The following is a 23,043-nucleotide window of genomic DNA, read 5'->3' on the forward strand; positions in this document are numbered from 1 at the left end:
CTTTATTCGGTGCCGTTCACCATTGTTTAAGCCAGAGACAGTCACTGGGGGAAATTTACTAAGATGGGAGTTGTAATTCAGATGGGATGTTGCTATGGGCAAACATGTCCTATATACATCTGTAAGACAGGTGCCAATTCGGTAGCTCATTATCATTACAGCACAGGTATTTAAACCCTGTAATCACAGTGCTCCCATACACCTTGAAAAAGCCTCTTTTACGGGTGAAACGCGTTGGTGGATGAGATGGAATCCACAGTCCCATAACACTTGCTGCAAGCATCTGGAGAATACGAACCAGCCTTCATCGCAAACTCCAATATTGCTATACCCAAAGGTTTGGAGGAGTGGCTCTTAGTCCACCTATACCAGTAAAAGGACTGATCAACATCCAGAAACGGATCTCATTCCTTTATCCACAAAGAAATACGGTACCGTATGGACTGATTCAATATATATTCCCTCTCAGATGCTTCACATACCCAAGCACCCCATTGCTACCTATTGTTGTCATTCTGTATGATAATAATTTTTAATCTCTACAATTCCTCTATTCTTATTATTGGCACTTATCCATTATTTCAGTTCGAATTTGTACTAACTAGCGCCGTGTACACCCTTTGTCCGTTATGTTGCTATGGGCAACCTATCAGATTCTATTATCTTCTAGAAGGTGCTAAATCAGTGATGGGGGAACCTTTCGCACTCTAGCTGTTGTTTGGACTACATATACCAGCATGCCTTGCTACAGTTTTTTATATTTAGCCATGCTAAAACTGTTGCAGGGCATGCTGGGATGTGTAGTTCAACATCTGGAGTGTCACAGGTTCCCCTTTCAACCATTTATGTCAAATCATTACCATAAAGGTCATTCTAAAAATAACGCACTTTGTCTTTTTAATATAAGGCTTTTATTAACAATACTGGTAGAAACAGCTGCTGTTCATATTCCCTTAGAGCAGGCATGGCCCTCCAGCTGTGGTGAAACCACAAGTCCCATCATGCCTTGCCACAGTTTAGCTATTAGGGAATGCTAAATCTATGGTAAGGCATGCTGAGATTTGTAGTTTCACAACGGCTAGCGGGCCACAGTTTGACCATGCCTGTCTCAGAGAAAGTAATGTAAGTTATATATTTACAAATAAATAAAAACATCTTTGTTGCAGATCTTTCTCTGTTTCTGACCCAACGACACAATCGTTAGAGAAGTTTACAGGGAAAAAAAACATTCTTTCAAGAAAACCGTCCTGCAAAGTCATATGTTTTATTTCCATTGATAGTGGTGACTGGAGTTTAACGTTGAGGTCTGGACTGACGGGAAACCAGAGAAAACCAATGCCTATGTATCGTCAATGTCCGCAGGGCTTTCTCCATCAGTGGCTACCAGCACTTCCCGATTTTCGTAGGTCCAGAACCCATTAAGATCAATCAGAATACTGCACACGGTGTCCCCCTGGCTGCTCTGGATAAGGTCCTGGAGCGTAATACTCAGAGGGTCTTTTGGTTTGACCATGTCAAAGATTTCATCCTGGAAATGATACAAAATAGTAACAATGCAGAGCCATAACAGCAAACGCCTAATTATGGGGGTGATTCAGGTTGTTGTTTTCTGTATTCAGCCCGTTCTGATGCTTTAGGATCTGTCATGGGCAATTCTGCGCTTGTGCAAGCCCCCCTGTGCGAATGCCTTCGGTACAGTCGCCGAGGTGTTCGCAGAAATCGGGGCAGACAGGGGGCTGGTGCACGGGCCTATTCCCTGTCAATCACACCCGTCCAACTTTGGACTGATAATCCCGTTGTCTTAAGGCCCCCATACACTAGCCGATTTTGGTCAGATTTTGGCCAGATCATTCGGATCTGGCCGAAATCGGACCAAAATCGGCTAGTTTTGATGTCCCCTCAGATCCGATGCACGGTCCCGTGCGCATCGGATCTGCGTCGGGTGGTCGGACCTGCTGCACGTCCGACCACCCGACTTGGGACCTTGTGGGGCGGCGCGGCGGTGGAGGGAGCAGGGGGGGGCTGGGGACGCTGTGGGGGACACAGGCGGCATAGAGCCGGGCAGGGGGAGCCGGGAGCTGTCAGTACTGAATTTAAAAAATAGCCCATACAATGAATGGGCGGCCTGTGATTGGCTGAGCGCTCTCTCAGCCAGTCAGCAATTGGCTGAGAGAGCGCTCAGCCAATCACAGGCTGCCCATTCATTGTATAGGCTTTTTTTCTAGCACTGACAGCGCCCGGCTCTATGCCGACTGTGTCCCCCGCAGCGTCACCAGCCCCCCCTGCTCCCTCTACCGCCTCGCCGCACAGACGCTGTCCCCCGCAGCGTCCCCAGCCCCCCCTGCTCCCACCAGCAGCCCTGCTCTGTAGCCCCCCCCCCCCCCCCCCCCCCCCCCCGGGTTTTTTACATGTGATACAACGAGACGATTTATCACATGTAAAAAATGGCACATCAAGTGCCAATCTAATCAAGCTCCCCCCGGGGAGCAGCCGGGGAAGCTCAGGGGGAAGTCGGGGGCGACTTGTCCTAAGGTAGTCGCCCTAGTGTATGGGGGCCTTTACAGTACATATTCACTATAAATGGCTACAATAGTAGTATACTACGTTATTTATCAAGTGTTGCAAGCACCTGATATACTGCGAGATTATTGGTAAGAGACATCTTTGTCCTGTGTGTCATAATTCACAATGCTGCGTAATGGCCGCACTTTATAATTAAGAACTATCAGACATTTACCTTCACATCCTGAAAAGTGACTGGGTCCTGTCCATGAATCTTCATTTGTTCCTGAATTGCCTGATAAGTAGATCATAATATTAGATGGTACTATAACTATAGAATGTATTTTATTTTATTGCTAGTTTCACTAAATGTGCCCATAATAAAATATGGTCACCTAGCATAGGCGTATCCATCATAAGTTCAAGCTGTGTGGTGCACACGTTCCTGGCTCATACCGCACCAGTAGATTTGTACTTCCCATGCAGCTGCAGATATAAATCCTGCTTCAGCCATTTTCCTGGTGATTTGTACATGCCCCTTGTTCCCGAGGGAGACCTATGCACAAATCACCAGGAAAATGGCCACAGAGGAGGGAGCCCACAAGAACGTTCACATGGACCCTCTACTCTCTTAATATGCCAGTCACCGAGTGTATGCATATGGACTGTTCATAATTACACACTCAGAAATCCCAACATGCCCATACTATACGTCTCGTTCCTGCCATAGAGTGGAAATAAAAGGGTGCAATGCATTGAGGAAATATAGAGGTTAATGGTGCCAAGAAAGGTTGGGTGACTGCAGAAGGGAATGTGCAGCTTCCCATTGCAAATATTGGTCTTACTGGTATACTAAGGAGCACAGAGAAGGTGCAGAGAGCTCCGCCTGTCGCGTAGGTGACAGTCCGTTTGTCTAGAACCGCAACCCGACAGTGAACACTTACCCTGAAGAAGTAGTTCAGTGAAAATACATTCAGGCCGCCTTTGTTGTGGATGTCTAGCAGTTTGAATATATATTGCAGGGCGGCTGGCTCTTTCCTGTTCTCCAAAGCCAACACAAAGTCCAAGTACGTCTTATAATCCTGAAGAAGGTAAGTAAGGCTAGTAAGTGTCCGGTCTTCATTAGTACGAGACAAAGCTTACACATGCGCACCCCCTTCCCATCCTGGTATTACTGATTACTTTCAGTTATTATATCTTTATACTTGTTTCCTTTCACTACAGCAAGTACATTTTCATTCCATAATCTAAACCACTGGTTCCTAATCTCAAGCACCCCAAACAGGTCGCGTTTTCCAGGTCACTTGTGATTCTGTGTGCAGACATAAAAACGTCAATTATTGGGAGTTCTTGAGGACTTAAGTTAGGAACCACTGACCTAACCCCTCAGTGCACTTTAACACTCTACAAACGATGTTATTTCATAACTTTCTTGTTTATATTAGCAGTAAATATACCTGACCATTATTACCAGAGGTAGGTTGTGGATTAATGTAATATACGGTTATATCTTCTATATGAGTAGGAGATGCACTGATCCCCGGAAGGACTTTGTACAGCTCCAAGATGTAAAAAGACTCACCATCTCCCCATCGTAAGTCAGGCATTCCTGGAAGACCCGGTCCAAGAAGACACTGGTCAAGGTACCTGTGCCATAACGAGACAGCTCCTCCTTGCTTAGCATCCCATTGTGATCCTTATCCAGATTCAGGTACTGGCCTATCAGGTCACAGAATGGAATTATGTTACACCAAAGTGGCATCACAGAGGAAACAGGATGACTGAAGACGCTTGTTACACCCTAGTGAAAGTAATGCGCTTCTTGCCACAGACCAATACAGAACCACAGGCTCCAACAACATAACAATCTCTTCTCTATCTATCTATATATAAAACTAATTACTCCTAACCTCTATGAGGGGAAATATCGCCAGTGACCACTAGAGGCCACTTGACGGAGCAATATGAAAGCAATTTTTGCAGGGACACTAATCTGTTTCAAACTTGCTATATATGAAGAGAGGACGCTTTGAAGACAGACATTGGAGTTAGGAGCAGATGGGGGAGGGGAGGACAGTTTGTGGGTTAAAAACTGTCACAGCTCAAAGTAAAGGTACATTACAGAGGCAGTCATTCTGAAGGGCTTTTAACTAGTAAAATATAATATTGCAATTACCATAAACCCTTAGTGCAGAAGGAGCAGAAAACCAGTTCGATTCTTGACTCTCTTTAGAAAGTTCTTCATCCCGAAGCTGTAAGGATAATTATTATTTGAGGGGCAGTGGTTAGGAAATGTGTCAGTAAGTGATAAGTGCCTGGAGAACCACTGATTTATAGGTATAGAATGTAAAATATTAATAGGTGATCACTAAATCATGCAATCAACTGCTTGTTGACAACAGTATGAGGGGGGTATTCAATCTGGGGTCACGGCTGTCGAGCTGGTCCGACAGCCGTGACCAGTGTTCCCTCTAAGCTGTGTGCGCGCACACAACTTGCCGAGCACGTGCACAGACATTACAAAAGAGCGCACAGTAATTTTAGTGTAGGCTTTTTTTTTTTACATTTTTTTTTGCATTTTTGGTGTCCCCCGGACACTGTGTATAACATTGCTCTGCTGGGCTGGCTGTCAGTCAGCCTGTAAGCCTGCCCTTGGTTGCCAGGGTCTGTCAGGATTGGCTCCCCCGCACATCTGATCTGTGCAGTGCAGAAGAGCTAATACCCACTTTCTCGGCTTTCCGCCTTACCACCATTGCTGTTGTCCACCCCTAGAATGTGCTGGCACCAATGCTGCCTGCTGCTAAACAGTCTGAATGAGGGTCGGCTCCCGGAGATGGGAGTGCCAGCAGGGCACACGCATGAGAGCCTGCCTGCCCATGACATCAGACGCTGAGACAGCGGCTTGCGCGGCAGCACCCATCGGTCAGGAAGACTGGAGGAGCCTGTAGATGCAATCTTGCACTGGGTCTGGTGAGTAGCTAAGCAGCTGCACAGTGCTGGTCTGCTCTCTAGGGAGAGCGGCATGAGCCGCAGGGCTGGAGGCTGGCTAGTGACTGCAGTGCTTAATGTGGTGGGGGAAGGGGGGCATCAAAATGGCACAGTAGTTTCTCCTCACTGCACCTCAGGACAGGCCCTGAAGTGAGGAGACGGGAATGGTGTCAGACTCATAGGCTGTTTTTTGGTATTGGCAATAATGTGTAATGGGCATTACAGGGTCAATTTTTGAAGCACGCCGATGACCCTGTTTATGGAGCATATTGTGAATTTTGGCTTAATCCGTGTAGCAGTATGTGAATTTTGGCTTAATCCGTGTAGCAGTATGTGAATTTTGGCTTACTCCGTGTGGCATTATGTGAATTTTGTCTCATTCCATTTGCCATTATACAGTGTTAGTTAAATACTGTAATTAAAATTAACCATTTAGTTTACTAGGGCTTTATACAGTTATGTGACGCACAAACATTTTAATTTCTTTCCAAAGTTGCACAACCAATATCTTTTGCCGCACACAGCCTTCATAAAATAAGAGGGAACATTGGCCGTGACCCTGTCCCGTTCTCGGTCTGCTTGACCGAGAACAAGCAGGCGGGATTCAATGTCCCACCTGCCGCGGGACGAGAAGGGGGTGTGGCCGCGGGCTGCGGCCGGGAGCTTGTCACTTCCCGGCGCTTCTCGGCTGAACGAACCTGACTGCTTGTGAAGTTGGGCTCATTCTGCCGAAACACCCTGTTCAATGCTGTAGGGGAAGACAGCATTGAATAGGACCCCGCAGCCATCTCCCCCATCGGGAGATGGCTCCGGGTGATTGAATACCCTCTTAGTCCGATAGAAACATCAAAGCACTTACCTCAAGTAAATCGTCCAAAAAGCTGCAAGCTAGAATATCTTGTATTTTTATTTTGCCTATAAAGAGACATAAAATGTTACAGATGTAATAATATAACAGACTTTAAGAACAACCGGAAAAAGGAAATCTTTAGGCCACACCACATCCTTTCAGTCCAGCAGTTAATCCGAGGTTTCCAAACGCAGTCCTCAAGGCACCTCAAACATCCAAGTTTTACATATATCCGTGAATCAGCACAGATGGTTAAATCAAATTGACTGAGACACTAATTAAGTCACCTGTGGTTAAGCATGGCTATACCTAAAACCTAGACCATTGAGGAACACATTTGGGGACCTCTGCCTTAAATCTTTGTTTTTGGAAAATCAGTTTTGTGCCCGCATGTGTCTGATATAGGATTAAGCATAGTGCATTAGGCTAAAATCTATCCTGTACTCCCTTGGAGTTTCCATTGGCTGTTACTGCATGTTAAACCTTCAATTAGCATATCATTTGCATAATTTCCTATATTTTTTTCTTTTATTGTGTTACCAGTCCGCAGGGGATCAAGGAAGAAGAAGAATTTTCGAACGGCAGTGCAGACGTAGAAGGAATAGAAGGACTTCTCCAAGCCATCCAATTGAGGCAACGTTGGAATAAGTTCAAGGATGTAATTCTCCAAATCCTATTGGGGGGGGTAAGAACTTATTCAAGCACTGAGTATTACGTAAAAAAGACAAAAAATTTGGTTCGACCTACATCAGTGGTTGCCAACCTTGGTCCTCAAGTCCTCCCAACAGTTCACGTTTTCCAGACCACTTAGCTGCTGCACAGGTGCATTCATTACTCACTGACACATTCTAAAAAATCCACAGGTAGAGCTAATTATTTCATTTATGATTCTGTGTGGAGGCCTGGAAAACGGGAACTGCTGGGGGTACTCGAGGACCGAGGCTGGGAACCAATGACCTACACAAAGGCTGCCTCCAACATATTCTGCAATCTGAGAAGCAAGAAATCATGTACCACTACTCCTAATATTTCATCTATTACAGTAGCCTAAAGATGATGAAATTAATACTTAATAATAACAATCAAAACCTTGTACATACCGATTCTCTGAGGTAGCCTTGCCCAGCCACATCATACAAGCTTAAACCTATCCTCGTCTGGTGGAGCCAAACTGTAAGAAAACATTCTGTCATAAGTACCATTCATATACCAACCAACCAACCAACCAACCGACCAACCGAGTGGCTGGGGAGAGGTGGTAGCTGTTATCTGAGGAGGGACAACAGTTCCCCCTCCAGCTATGCTGGTACATTGGTAGAAAGGTGACATGGTTCCTCTCAGCAACCAGCAATTATTTAAGGTAAAGTTACCACATAGGTGAAGAACAATTAAGTTTGACAATGTAAAACCCTCCCAATGGGTGTGTAAGTATTACGTTTAATCAGACTTCAGTGTGACCACTTCTTTCTGATGGTAACGCTCACACCTACAGCATCATGCACCTTGTTTTGGGGAAAAGCAACTTCATGGAGGTTAAAAGGCAGATTTGTAATAGGTGGTAATGCTGCTTTAATGGGGCAGTGTTGCAGCCAATGCCTGGAATGCCGTCATGGTGATTGCTAGGCAACTGACAGCGTGAGAACTGCCAGCATAAGATTCTAAAGCAGGCAGAACTTCTAAGGCAGGAATGGGGAACCTTTGGCCCTTCAGCTGTTGTTCATCTACACATCCCAGCATGCCCTGCAACAGTTTTGCTACTTGACGATGCTAAAACTGTTGCAAGGAATGCTGGGATGTGTAGTTCAACAACAGCTGGAGGGCCAAAGGTTCCCCATTCCTGTTCTAAGGAGCCACTATTCCAGGACTGCGGTTTTGCATGTGAAGGGTAATAAGCCCTCATTCTTTTAGGGTTACACCCTAGTGAAAGTAATGCGCTTCTTGCCATTGCCCAACACATAACCACAGGCTCATAACCTCTCGCATGTCCCGCTGGTGGAGGGATCATTCGATGGTCGACGAAGCAAGTATAAGTCAGTGTATACTCCCGGACAAAGGCAGGACGGGCGGCTGCCGTCAGCCACCTGACCCCGGAACCACGCGTCATGCCCGCATGCCCATGAGCACAACTGAGTCCACCACCCCATGCCCCCAAACCGCAGCACTATGTGCAAACAGCCCAGCGACATTGCATATCACCGTGGCCATTCGGACAGTAAACCTGCACATGCGCACAAAAGACCGCGCACATGTGCAGCCCCGTCCAAACACACTGGAATGACCCCCTGAAGGGATATTATAAAAAGCCTATGTATAAGGGACAGCTTGCTGTTGCCATGGCTCCGCCCCTTCCCACTGTCCACCAATGGCATGAATGAAACAGCTTGCTTCCCACTTACCTTTTCTCATAACATAGTTGAAAAATTGCATAATTGATATTCGGCCATAAGGATCATTGTGAATGAGTTTGCTGAAGACTTTAGCTGTAAAAAAATGCCTACAATGAAAAGGAAAATAGCTGTTGTGTATGTGCATGATAAGCAGAAAACAACATTACAGTTTATGAACACTGAAAAATCATGTCACGCAATTAAAATGTAAACAAATACATACATTTAAATGACACCTTAAAGAATAACCCATTAACAGGGCATGACAAAGTTAGAGGCAACAATTCCTAGGACCATAATGACGACCCTTGTGGTGGGGTAACAGGACCGTCTGATCATGTTTCTCAGCTTTGCAGTAATGCATGTAAGTGGCAGTCTGGTAGCAAATCAAGAGTGCACTAAGCTCATTCTGATTTGCTGCTAGATTATGGCGCATCAGTGCCTCCTCCCCCTCAGTGGAATACTAGTCCTGGGCATGCAATGCAAACAGCATGGAGAGGATGGATACAGAGCGGTTTGGGGTTCCCGGCGCCATCCTATAATCTCTGTCACCAGGATGTTATTAGTTGCCATGGCGATCTGGGGCCTGAATTTTAACAAAGATCGCTTATTAAGTAGAATCGATAGGGAAATGCTTGCTTACCTGCATTTGGGCCCGGCCTTTTCACCAACAGTCTGGAAGTTGGTATAGTTGATCATGGCTTCCTCGCCAATCATGGGAGGTGATTGGTGCTTGTCCAGAAGAAACCACAGATTCTTGGGAGGGGAGGAGAAAATATATATTTCAGAAAAGTAAAGGTGCTAGAATTTACCAAGATAAAGAATATAGTAGAACTGATCAATATCATGGTTGGAGAGTAGTTTAAGAATGTAAAGAAAGTTGCTCTCAAGAAAACAAGAGCAACATGGCAGCTTTCATTACACAGAAATACGCTACCAAGAAGATTGTTTCTGTATCAAATGTTGCATTTGAAAAACTGAACTTGTATTTATACATTTGGTTTATGGAAAGAGTGTTGCCAAATAAAAAGTTACATAGTTATTCTACATTCTTTGAACTTTACTAGTTAACCAATGCATCCAGCTTCCACTTTCCCGGCCTTTCTCACCTGTAGTTCCTCGTTGTCCAGTAACTCTCTGCTCTTTCTCTGCAGAAACACAGCGCGTGACTCCTCCCTCAGCTTCTGCTGTAGCACCTCATCCTCTGCAGGTAGCTGTGAGGTGCAAAGATTAAAGAACGTTAACTAAAGGTCTCTGCAATGTTAAACATTGGTGCTCAGTAGAGTTCTGCACATTTCCAATATCCCTATGTATCTTGGGAGAAAGAGTGGGACTTAACAGGAGGCGGACTACCGGTGTAACATTTACTGCAAGCAATACTGCTTTTAGATCGGGTCCGACCGACCGGGGATTTTGATCCTGGGTCACACATATATACTGCAACCTGGGTTTAACTCTGCCTGATTCAGGATTCCAATGCAGAAAACAATATGCGCATTGATGTCAACTTTGGGTAACATTGTTAAAAATGCCACGAAGCCTACGTCACAACCAGGGGCGGTGTTTGACCATTTCCAGGGGGCAGCCAATAATGTGCGAGAGCTTCGCTATATAGCATTATGGGGGTCATTCTGGTTGGCTGGCTATGCAGCGGCAATTTGCCCCTTAGCAAGCATTCTAATGCTGCCCACCAGGACTGCAAATGCCACCCTGCTACAGTCCGCACATCCCCGCCTATTTGCGAATGGATGTTTTAAATAAACATCCATTTGCAGGCTAGCGTATGGGGGCAAAATCATTCGATGTTCGCCGACCAACCTATGATTTCTACCCTGCTCGTAAATCTAACTCAGTCTGGGCTGATTTAGATTTGTGGTGTCTGAGTACTGGGCAGGCATGGGTACACCCAACTGTTTCCTGGGCGCACCCAGTGTTAATGTGGGTACGCCTGGGCAACGCAGGGCATTGGCATGCAAACTCCCACGCCCACCTCCATCCCGCATCCCCTGTGCGAGCACCAAGGCGACTGAGCAAGTCGCAGAAGGCCCAGAAGCCCTGCACATGGCGCATATGAGAATATGTGCATGCGCAGAGCTTAAACATCGGTCCCAACATGCTGGGGATTGAGTCAATTAGAATCAGGGCCTATGGAGATGCAAACGTTTGCACCTTGGGGACTAGGCTAGCGGGTAGGCCTTGCACTGTGCTGGGCTGTCCCCTGCCGGCAGTTGCAAATTGCCCTTTTTAATGGAAAGACAGATCCGCCAGAGTTCTCTGATGTACAAACCCCAGAGGAAAATATATAAATATATATATAATATATACACTTAACATCGGCACTCACCTTTCCTAGTTTTGGGGTGCCCTATGGCTTGTGACCACATTGTTTAAACAGACATTGTAGGGGCTATGCACACACTAAATTAACTGATAATAAATAGTGGAGATTTGGTTCATGAATGGATCAATGCATTTAAGCCTGCAGCCCCCTTCACGGGACCCCACTGGCTGCAGGTCCTAACACTATCGCTGAAAATGGCTACAATACATAAATATATATTTATATTAAGCAGTTAATGGTAAACCAGGTTTCTGCAATTACATATAGTACACATGCGCACCCTGTAGTAGAACCGAGGGATGTTTTGTGAATTTGATTTGTTGCCTCCCTTCCATTCTGAGTAAAACTTGGTAAACAGAGCCATTTCTTCATCTTTCAACTCTTGCTCACTTCTTCTGGCTGATAAACAGGAAAGGGACTTGTTAAATATTAAAAAAAATAAACAAATATATATGCTTGAAGTTATCTATCTATGAATACCAGTTTGCTATATTACCTTTGTTATCTTTCTCTAGTTTCTCTTTCAGGCTTTTCCTCCAGTCCATCCTAGACCGCAGTTATTTGTCTACAAATTAAAAAAAAAAAATCTACATAGATAAAAATCCCAAAACACAGCAGCACTGCCCACCGTATTTCCTCATTCAGAGCTTGTGTGAACATGTGTCTATAACGGGATACAGTTGTGGGGTCGACACCCTTAGGTCGACACTTATAATAAGTCAACATGGCTTAGGTCGACATGCGCTTTTTCATACCTTACCATTCACTAGGGTGTGGAGGGAGAATAACACAGTGTGCTGAGCGTAGCGAGGCATCGTGCCCGAAACATGGCAAGCAAAAGGAGCCATGCGAGGGAATGCGGTGCATTTATACGGTGTTCATGTTGACATAGACACCCCCCCAAATGTTTTTTTTTTTCTCACTGTCGACCTTTTTTATGTCGACCCTTGGCATGCGAGAGAATGTGTCTTCATTACACATCCTCTTCGCAGCTTCCAGAATAAGGCCCTTTATCCCTCTCCCAGGTTTAGTACAAATGTCCCTCAGTCACTTGCTGTTTGTAGTATGAGCAAAGAAGCTGCAGGCTGTAACTTGTGTTTCCACTTTTAACTGAGCCGTCTTCTTTGTCTGACACCAGTCACTGTACTCCTTCCTCCCTGTCCTTGTTCCACAGTTACAAACACAGGGAAGGAAGATGGCACTCGGTACAAGAGGGCAGCAGCAGTCATTGGCTCAGTACTGTCTTTGGAGATGTCCTGTCGGTATTAGGGTGAAAGGGAAGGGGGCAATCAGTCTGGGTGAGTGACATAACAAGGATGCAGAGTTGACGTTAAACCTTATGATCATTGTAATGTGCTTAGTCTCTATAACATCAGTGGCTCAGTAGAGTAAATTATGTGCTTGGACCTATATTTTCACGCACACCTATGTCCCTGCTGTGGCCCACTCTTTCCGTCACACACATCCTACTAGCGTGCAAGCTATGGGAGCTCACTGCAAAACACTACATACAATAACAGTCAGTGCAATCACACTCTATACAATATCAGTCAGTGTAATCACACGCTATACAATATCAGTCAGTGTAATCACACGCTATACAATATCAGTCAGTGTAATCACACTCTATACAATATCAGTCAGTGTAATCACACTATATACAATATCAGTCAGTGTAATCACACTATATACAATATCAGTCAGTGTAATCACACTTTATACAATATCAGTCAGTGCAATCACACTATATAGAAGAACAGTCAGTGCAATCACACTATGTACAATAACAGTCAGTGCAATCACACTCTATACAATAACAGTCAGTATAATCACACTATATACAATATCAGTCAGTGTAATCACACTCTATACAATATCAGTCAGTGTAATCACACTGTATACAAGAACGGTCAGTGCAATCACACTCTACACCAGTGGTTCCCAAACTGTACGCCGTGGCTCCCTGGGGTGCCTCGGGACACATGCAGGGGTGCCCTGGGTTGGTAGTCCAGGACCAACTAAAATTATTAATGGTTAATTATTTATAAGCAAAACCAGTGCTGGTGGCTGCCAATCATAAAATGTGTACAAACAGAAGCAATTCTTGCCCTTTTCCACATAACTGACCCTAAGAATAGCATATAAATCCAATCTAATTAGAATAAATTTGGCCTAGGGGTGCCGCGAAAAAAATTCTTATACTCTAGGGTGCCGTGATTAAAAAAAGATTGGGAACCCCTGCTCTACACAAAAACAGTCAGTACAATCACACTATATAGAAGAACAGTCAGTGCAATCACACTATATACAATAACAGTCAGTGCAATCACACTATATACAATACCAGTCAGTGTAATCACACTATATACAATACCAATCAGTGTACTCACACTATATACAATACAAGTCAGTGTAATCACACTCTATACAAGAACGGTCAGTGAATCACACTATATACAATATCAGTCAGTGCAATCACACCATATACAAGAACAGTCAGTGTAATCACACTCTATACAATACCAGTCAGTGCAATCACACTATATACAATACCAGTCAGTACAATCACAATATATACAATATCAGTCAGTGTAATCACACTATATACAAGAACAGTCATTACAATCACACTATTTACACAAGAACAGTCAGTGCAATCACACTATATACAATACCAGTCAGTGTAATCACACTATATACAATACCAGTCAGTACAATCACACTGTATACAAGACCGGTCAGTGTAATCCCACTTTATACAAGAACAGTCAATGTAATGAAATGACATACACTGCAAGCCTGATACTCATTTATCCCCAGCATACCCACATGCATTCAGCTGAGATTTCCCGAAACACTTGATGTTACAGTAACTTGCCTTTCGTACTGCTGGTTACTAAGAAACACCAAAGCACAGTTATTACCAGTAAGGTTGGTTGTTGTAGTGTAGCTGGTTACTTGCTGCGAGCACTCACTCATTACACCGTCACTTCCTATTGGAGCTCACTTTCTTACTGTACTGTGTCTCCAGTCCAGCATGATAGTATAAATGAGGTAATCATATTTCCGTAGACTCCGCCACAGTGTAACGGTATGTTGACTACAGTAAAATGGCGTCTTACACTGGAGACAATAATTACTTAGCATACGCCCGCTCTACCGAGGCTTGCACAGCAGCCGCGGTTTGATTGGCTATCATCGTTCAGCAATCCCAGAAGGCACCACGGGACCGGTTGACACATGTGCTTATAAGGAAGAAGAGCCTGGAATGGATGCAGGTGTGCAGCTGCAAGTACGGTCAGGTCTCTGTGTGATTGCGCCTGGTATGCCATGTACAGAGCATCTGCCTACGTATACCCCCTGCTTTTGTTGTTAATATATACGATATTACTTGCAGCCATTGATTGAGCTGTCAACGTGTACCCAATGTAAGACCATTCCAAGGGGAGGGAGGTCATCATGATGTTGTCCCTCAAGCTGTGCTGCAGGACATTGCATAAGCAAATATGTACAATCAGTGTCACTATGTCTCAGACTCCTGCTACCTTTGAATCCATTATAAACCGATTACCTGTATACGGTGCTCTGCGGACTATCGGTACATCATGCATCGTAAGAGCTGGCGCATATGAGGACGATTACTTCAATAAATCTCCAAAGGAGCACAAAAGGTTAACGTACAAGGGCAGTTCTTCCTTGTTTGCTGCAGGTGCAGCTAAAAAAAGGGCAGAGAAAAGTATTGCCAATGGCGAACGCTTGCCTGAACAGTCAAGAAGAAGCAGTAAATTAACATTGCCCTCCGCGCCGATGAGCGTTACCGATTGGGGCAATCTAAAAGAGGAAAATAACCGTCATGGCAACTTTGAAGAACTTGTGTTGGTGCAGATGATTCAAAATAACACTGATATAAATATTGCAAAGTCCCTACTGGCTTTCATGGCCAAAAACCACGGCGACATAAGTTACGTGTTACTTTTGAAGTATCTGGTGTTATGTGTCCAACAGAATCAAAGTAAAGAGGTTTTTGATATTTACGATATAATGAAAACTAAATTTGCCAACTTGGATCCTGGGGCCTACAGTTTGTTTATTAAAGGTTTTAGCCAGACTGATCGCTGGAGGGAATCCATCGCGAGTTTGGAAGGCATAAAAAAAATTGCAGCTCCTACTGCAAGGAATTATGGGGAGTGCGTCAGGGCCGCACTCGAACATGGAGAGGAAAAGCTGGCTTGGACACTCTACGATGAAATGCTGCAGAATGGCTTGACACCTGCGGAAGACATTATTCAGTGTATATTTGATGGTCCCCACAACATACGTGACGCTAGCACAAAGAGCAGGTTAATTGGTATTCTCGGATATCTTAGAGACAATCAAATTTATCCAGGAGAGTCGCTGATGGAAAGTATAAAGTCCTGGTTTGAAAGGTAATGTTGCTGTATGAATCAGCATTCATTATGACAAATTCTACTAATCGCATTCATTGGCAGATGCTCAGTTGTTTGATTATTAATTTTCGACCTGGGTCGGACCAGGGTCTGCACCATTTACACTGGACCTGGGTCAGCCCTGCCTTTCCTTGTGGATGTCATTACAAAGTGCCTGCAGCAGCAGCAGCACCACATTACCCCCCTGCACATCATCACCCCCCAGCAGCATCATCATCCTCCCCAGCAGCATCATCACCCCCACCCCTAGCAGCATCATCCCCCCCCAAGCATCAAATCACCCCCCCTGAAGCATCCAATCACCCCCCCCCCCTGCTCATCATCAACACCCCAACCCAGTGTGGGGTCCAGGCAGTGGGGTCCGGCAGGGCAGGCGGGCAGCGTATAGGAAGTTGCCGGTGGGGTCCCTCCAGTGTATGGGAAGTAACCAGCGGGGTCCCTGCGGCGGATGGGAACTAGTAGCGGTAGTTACTTCCCATACGCTGGAGGGACCCCGCCGGCGACTTCCCATACGCTGGATGGACACCCGGCCCGCCTGCACTGCTGGACCCGCTGCCTCCACGTCGTGACCTGCAGCTGCAGGAGTGAGTCCACGGCTCTATCTCCCCCCTCAGCAACCTGACAGCTCGCCCCCTCTCTCCTCCCGCAGCAGCTAGGGACAGCTTCCCCAGCGCTACACGCCATGCAAGGACCTGTTGCGGGTGCCTCAACCCGCAGCGGACCATTTACTAAGGGCTCTACACGGGTCCTGACCGTGTTCTACCCAGGTCAGGACCTGGGTAGAGGATGCGTGTAAATGGACACGGCGGGTCTGACCCGCCACTGACCGGGATTTTTCGGCAGTGTAAAAGGGGTATTATAGAGGCTGGCTGCAGAGTCATCAGTGGGTGGCCAATTCAATTCTATGTAATGTACATTTGGAATATCATGACTCCCGATAAGATGTGTTATAAAGTTCTAACCAATCAGCACTTAACTGTCAGTTTACTGTGGGGCTGATTCAGACCTGATTGCTGTTCCCTGAATTTGTCCCCGATGGTCGGGGTTTACGCAGGTGCAAACCTCCTGAGCTAACACCTTTGTCGAGTTTCACACTCGCAAATGCCGACCTGTATGAATGACCGCTGAATACAGCAGCAAGGGTAGCGGTAAACAACCGCATGGGTCACGAACAGGCTGCTATAAAGTGCAAAACATATTTTTCTAAATTGACAGACACTATATGAAATTTATTGATCTCTAATATACAAGTGATCAAATAAAACAAAACCAATAGAATAGAACGCTTAAGAAATCAGATGAATTGGACAGTGTATGTGCACCATTAGAACCTGCAAATTAGCCAAATAACCAGTTATAAGGGTGTGGTGTTGAAAGATTATATTTAATACACATAAATAAATCCTTTAAGGACTGTACAAATATACTATCTGCACTCCACAGAGAAGTTGGACTGTAAAAACGGGGAGGAGTGTGCAGAATTAATTTAATATCCAGCCTACCAATGGAGAGTCCAGGAAAATTGGTTGGTGTGTATCACTAACACAATCCGAGTACAATACATCCACACAGTGAAATCAGTGTTCTGTGTCCATATATTAACTAACCAGAATCACAGTGTAATACAAGCCTACAGGTATATAAAACCTATAACAGAATCAACAGTCAGAGAAAAAACATATCTGGTCTGAGCAATAATATTACGATTAGACAACTGATCAGTAAAAATAATAAAGTCTTCTTTTCCTGAACGGAGAGAAGCAAAATTTGGAGACAGTATCACACATAAAATTGAAGGAGCTTCTACATCACGATCTTTTTTAAACCACTATTTCTAATCTTTATTCACTTCTACGTATTTGTTCTAAACTGAGAAGAAGTAATTAGGATACTTCTTCTCTTTTAAAGTATATCCAATAAAAGCTAATTTTTACAAGTGTATATTATCAGTTGGACGCCTTACATAAGTTATCTGCTGTGTGCACCCCCGTAATCTCTACTGTTCCCTTCCCCCTTTTTCTGCACAGAAGTGCAGTCTGATATTCTCTGGTAAAGCAGCAGAGAACGCGCTAGGCTCCACTCTGCTCCACTGATGTGGGCGGGACGGCCTGCTGCTGTCACTGATGGGGGCTTGTCTGGGACCTACCGAGGTGCTGTGCTTCCCCCAAGCTTTCTGGTTAATGGGAATATAGTGTTCATTCTAGCACCCGCCATCTTTGAAAACCCATGCAGTTCCTCTTCCCTGCCTGTGGTGTCACTGTCTGCTGTAGTGCTTCTAGCACAGCGTGGTCTGTATATCAGCACTGATATGCAAACCAGACCTGTGCTAGAAACACCACAACAGACAGCGGCACCCCAGGCAGGGAAGAGGAACTGCATGGGTTTTCAAAGATAACGGGTGCTAGAATGAACAATTATATAGATGCCGTGTGCATGCATACAAATTACTATACACACCTAATAAAAGGACATTTCCTTTTAGTAGCCGGATAATAGATCTACAGTGTCAAGATAGACCATTGCAGAGAGCTTTTAATCCAGAACCACGTTTTTATGCAGCTCATATAAAACACCATAGAACCTTCACCATCCGTGAGTGATATGTTATGTTATATGGATTGTTGGCTGGGTTTTTCTATAACATGGTGAGGAGACCTTTGCATTATGGACTTATACAAAGTTTCAGCTATGTTATCTGCGGATGGCAGTCTATTTGCATGTAATAGAAATAATATATGGCTTACATTGCATGATATACACATTGTAGTTCTATTTTCTAAAATGCATAATATTGTTTTCATCTTTCCCAAGAATCCCTGATGAACGCTGGAGTGGGCAGCTGACCAAGGTCACCAACAGGTTAGTGTGTACTAATACTGTAATAGAGCAATGTATATACTTGGCGGATGTTCCTTCCTCAAGATCAGCTTTGTATTCTCCTTAATTACCGTCTTTGTGTGTACAGGGCCAGAATGTCACTGTTGATTAATAATTCCACCTAATACTGGGGCAGATGTATTAAGCCTTAACAAGAGATAAATTCAAGGGTAATAAGGAGAGATAAACGTCCAGCCAATCACCTGCCAACTGCCATGTTACAGGCTGTGTTTGAAAAAAGTCAGTAAGGATGTGATTGGCTGGACGTTTATCTTTCCTTATCACCCTTGCATTTATCTTTTGTTAAGGCTTAATACATCTACCACATTATTATTAGTTTTATTAATAGCTTTGGCTGAAATTAGAGGGGTAAATAAGAATCTCCAATCTAAAGGTGGCCATACACGGGAAGTCGCAGCGGTGTACGGCCATCCGTTCCCCCTTGGACCTTCCCGGGCGGCAGAATTGCATGTGATGTATTGCACCCCATTCACCGCTGCCGGGAGGGGGTTTGGAGTTGGTGGTCTGAGCCAGTTAGTGGTCTGATGCATGTAGGTCCAATGATCGCATCGGTTCAGATGGGATTTCAAACACATGCAATTTTGGCCGATTTCGTCGGAATCTTTTGAAATCGGCCCAAATTGCGTAAGTGTATGGGGACCTTTACAGTTCTTGTGCTTCCTCTAATGGTCTGGAATAGAATATCATCTCCTGTGCTTTCTTTGTCTTTTTTTTTCATACTGGTTTGAGGATCTCCTGTACAGTACTGTTACATCCAGCGAGGGGGGTTCCTCTAATCAGGGGTCTAATAAGTGCCTGTACATACATAAAAACGATGTACTAATAATAATCCTAAACCCAAATGTAAAAATATCGAGCACAGACGTTTGTGTGTGTGTGCAGGCTGAAGTGTAAGTGGGTATGGAATCATTGAGATCAGGGAGGTTTGGGGCTTTAAAACAGCCCTGGCATTCACCTATGAGCAGAAGGTGTGTCCTCAACAAGCCCCCATCTCTGTGTTGCCAGGCTTGGTATATGGTTGTTGGGTCGATACATATAAGGTCGATATGCATTGGTTCGGCCACTGAAGGATGACATGGCTTAGGTCGACACAAACTTTAGGCCGACAATGTCTAGGTCGACAGTGAAAAGGCTGACATGGGTTTTTCACTTTTTCTTTGAGCCGACGTGCTGACAGGCGGTATTTCATGCCCTACCATCCACTAGGGAGTAGAGCAAGAATAGAATAGGGTGCAGAGTGTAGGGAGGCACCGTGCCTGTAGCATGGCGAACACAGCGAGGGGGTGCGGTGCACCGATACGGTGTCCATGTCAACCTTTCAACCATGTCAACCTCAGGCATGTTGACCTATTTCATGTGTTGAACTAAGCCGTGTTGACGACCCAATACATGTCGACTTACTATTGGTTATCCCACAGACCCATAACCCCAAGCTTGTAGGCCCCTGATTGAGACCAATAAATTCCATATCAGTTTGTGGTGGTACTAGCCCTGAATAAGCAGCTTTCATACACCGAGCCTGTGCCACTTATGTCTCTGCTGTGGCTCAACTCTTGCACCTACTGTATGTAGTAAGGGAGCCAATTGGGGACACTGTCCTAATGATGTGGGCATTATTAGCGCAGTCTCTGGAGGCATGGGAAGATAGTTCTTTCATTTTTAAACAAAACTCCAGTGTACTATCAGGATAACATGGGCCAGATGTAATAAGTCCTTCCCCCTTTGTTTTGTTTTACCTTGCTCTTCTTTCCCCCTTTGTCTGTTTTACTTTCATTTATTTGAAGCTACCATACTATTATGTATTCTATATTGAAAGCAGTTATGTTGTCTCTGTTCTAATGCTTTTTCATATATCCAACACTGTTTTTACATTTTGTGATGGAAAAAATCCTCAATAATAAATATGCAGACGAAAAATGACAGCTAGGAGCTGATTGGTTGTTTTTCACTCTCCATTTTATCAACTTTTAAGGCTTCGTGCATCCGGCCCCATATATGAAATATTTTGCCTAATTACACATTTCTCACAAATACGTTTTAGGATGATAGTGGTTCTTCATTGTGAGTTATAATAGCAGATTTCCCGCCCAAGACCTTCCTGTCACCGACACCCACACAGTTTATTTATTTCAGTTATTTATATAGCGCACACATATTCCGCAGCGCTGTACAGAGAATATTTGAACATTCACATCAGTCCCTGCCCCAGTGGAGCTTACAATCTATATTCCCTACCACATGTACACGCACACACAGACATTCTAGGGTTAATATTAGCAGAAGCCAATTAACCTACCAGTATATTTTTGGGTTGTGGGGGGAAACCGTAGTACCCGGAGGAAACCGACGCAAGCACGGGGAGAATATACTTTATATATTTGAGTGTGAGCAGGTTGACATGATTATGAAAAAGTACAAAAAAAAACCCCATTTTCATGTGTGTCGTCCTTGGCCATGTTAACCATGTATGTGTGTGAACCATATGCTGTTGACCGGTTCACTATTAACCTAGATATTGTCTGTCAGCCATCAAGATACATCTATATATACAGATTTAGTTTACTACACAAGTAACAATACATACTAATGGCCAGTAGGGGGAACACTTGTTCTTTAGATTTTGATGCCATAGTTTCTCCGTGTATTATTTCTATTGACACACCTGCATTCTGCCTACCTGATTGATATGTACTAAAGCGGTATTGTGCCCATACAGATGTACAGCAGACGGAAAAGTCCATTCTTATTAAAGCCATATATTGTGACTGTGGTGCCTTGACCTAGACAATAAAATAAACCGTAATCCTATACATTAAATGTATACAGGCCATTGTCATTTGCTCCCATAAATTCTCAGCTTTTCATTCCAACCAGCCAATTTATTGGCTGCTTGAAAACATAATCTATAGGTGTGAGGCCAGCTTAATAACCATTCATCTCAATAATGATCATGTCTCCTGAATGTTGGTGATGAGGGGCCGCAGTGTCCAGGATTCATAGAGAAATGATTGGTTGCATTCTAATGTATGTTAAAAGAATGGTTGTCTCAAGTGTGTTTCATTGACAAATGCATTATAGCACTGTTGGAACTAGTGGGCTGCACTATATGAGTTGTGCAGTTTAACCACTTAGGGCCAGAGTCGCAAAAAGGTCAGAAAACAGCCAGATTGGTAACGGAATGCTAACTATACATGTATACGTGTTGCACCGCCATACCGCCTCTGTACAAAAAATTACTACTTTCAGCCGTTACATCTACCCCCATACACTATGCAACTACTCAGAGGGGAGAAGTCGCATCTGATCCCCCTTGAGCCACGCGGGACCTTCCTGGGTGGCAAGATCACATACGATACATCGCGTGCGGTCCTTCTGCATGTTACCCGTTCCTTGCCAACAGGTTCCAATGCGCACGGGAATTCGGATCAGATGTCATACACATGGGATTTGGGATGATTTCACCCAATTTCTCAGCCCGATCTACAAGAATCGGGTGAAATTATCGCAGCGTAGCCTTTAGTATTATACACCATACTCTCTCCTGGTGTTTGCACAGAAGTGAACCGTATAGGTTTGCGGTGGTTGTCTTGCACATACTCCTGGTTTTCCTAAAGTTCTTCAAATAAAACGGAATTTCTGTCATTGTATCTAGCGGCAACTGTCTGTCGTGTAATCAGCAGCTGGAGTCCATTCACCTGCAGCCAAAGGAATACAGCAAACTGAAGACCGCAGTCATTGACAGCATCATCAGAGGAGAGGACACGTTCCGGAAGACCACGCCACAAGTGAGTTACTACTATTGGCCACCCTTCTCCGCTAAATAAAGAGCAGCGGCATTATCCCTTACTTCCATATATCTCTTGTTAAACACAAACTGCAAATCAAATATGTTCATTTCATTAATTAAAGACAACTGGAGTTAATGGGTTTGGGGAAAGGAGGTTTGAGGCACTGCATCGCCTCAAACGAAAAAAAGTTCATTAAGCTAGTTTTTGGAACATGGGATATATATAGATAGATGAAATGATCAATGCATTTAAGCTTGCAGCCCATCGCCAAGGGACCCTATTTCACTACTCTAACATCCAGTATCTGAAAGAACCTGCTAACTGTTGGCACATTATAGCTAGACTGAGCATGTGCTTGTTTCCTGGTCTAACCACTTCGGTGGTATGGCCGGAAATTTTCCGAGTATTATTGAAGTGCGCGCTATGCACCTAGATACTGTACATTCCCCACCCTACTTACTTGTCCGTCCCAAGGGCACTCCCCGCCACCGCAGGTCACTCCCCTCCACCGCCGAGCACTCAAGCGTTACTGTGTTCGGGCACCCGAACACCTGAGCACACCTCTTGCCGATGCCGGTCACTCCTCTCCCTCCCCGAGTGTCCCCCGAACCTTCCTGAGTGGCCGCTCGGGGCTGCTACTGCATCCCGATTTTTACTATTGGCAGTTATCAATATCACTATAGTCCAACAATGTTCATTTTTTGGTCCTTCACTACTCCATGTATATTGTGCATTAGTTTGTTTGCAACTTGCATATAGGATCAATTGAATATGAATGCTGCAGCGCACTACCTGCAGAAGGTAAGTGGCTGCAGCTTGAGTGGTGGGTTTTCTTGGGGCA

General features: G+C 44.6%; 2 protein-coding genes across 4 annotated transcripts in view; one reads left to right on the plus strand and one right to left on the minus strand.

The window, feature by feature from the left end:
* Positions 1-892: 892 nt before the first annotated feature.
* PPP2R3C (protein phosphatase 2 regulatory subunit B''gamma) lies at positions 893-14,232 on the minus strand. 3 transcript variants are annotated; one of them, XM_083167049.1, is made up of 14 exons: positions 14,209-14,232; positions 11,565-11,633; positions 11,349-11,467; positions 9,837-9,941; positions 9,371-9,483; positions 8,737-8,834; positions 7,441-7,511; positions 6,881-7,013; positions 6,350-6,405; positions 4,679-4,754; positions 4,085-4,221; positions 3,447-3,584; positions 2,738-2,797; positions 893-1,528 (listed from the first exon to the last, which is right to left on the minus strand). In XM_083167049.1, exons 2-14 carry the CDS (start codon positions 11,611-11,613, stop codon positions 1,340-1,342), a joined length of 1,344 nt encoding a protein of 447 aa, XP_083023175.1. In that variant the 5' UTR covers positions 11,614-11,633; positions 14,209-14,232; the 3' UTR covers positions 893-1,339. The 3 variants fall into 3 exon arrangements, with proteins under 3 accessions (XP_083023175.1, XP_083023174.1, XP_083023173.1); XM_083167048.1 differs by lacking the exon at positions 14,209-14,232 and adding an exon at positions 13,993-14,145; XM_083167047.1 differs by lacking the exon at positions 14,209-14,232 and adding an exon at positions 13,947-14,123.
* Positions 14,233-14,282: 50 nt separating this feature from the next.
* The window catches only part of PRORP (protein only RNase P catalytic subunit), a 45,689-nt gene continuing 36,928 nt past the window's right edge, over positions 14,283-23,043 (plus strand). The window contains exons 1-3 of the mRNA XM_083167046.1: positions 14,283-15,495; positions 18,328-18,375; positions 22,067-22,199. Of these exons, the coding sequence (XP_083023172.1) occupies positions 14,528-15,495; positions 18,328-18,375; positions 22,067-22,199 (1,149 nt within the window). The 5' untranslated portion in view covers positions 14,283-14,527. The remainder of the gene's footprint in view (positions 15,496-18,327; positions 18,376-22,066; positions 22,200-23,043) is intronic.

Source organism: Crinia signifera, chromosome 12, assembly GCF_055691185.1.
Source record: "Crinia signifera chromosome 12, ASM5569118v1, whole genome shotgun sequence".
Taxonomy (NCBI): domain Eukaryota; kingdom Metazoa; phylum Chordata; class Amphibia; order Anura; family Myobatrachidae; genus Crinia; species Crinia signifera.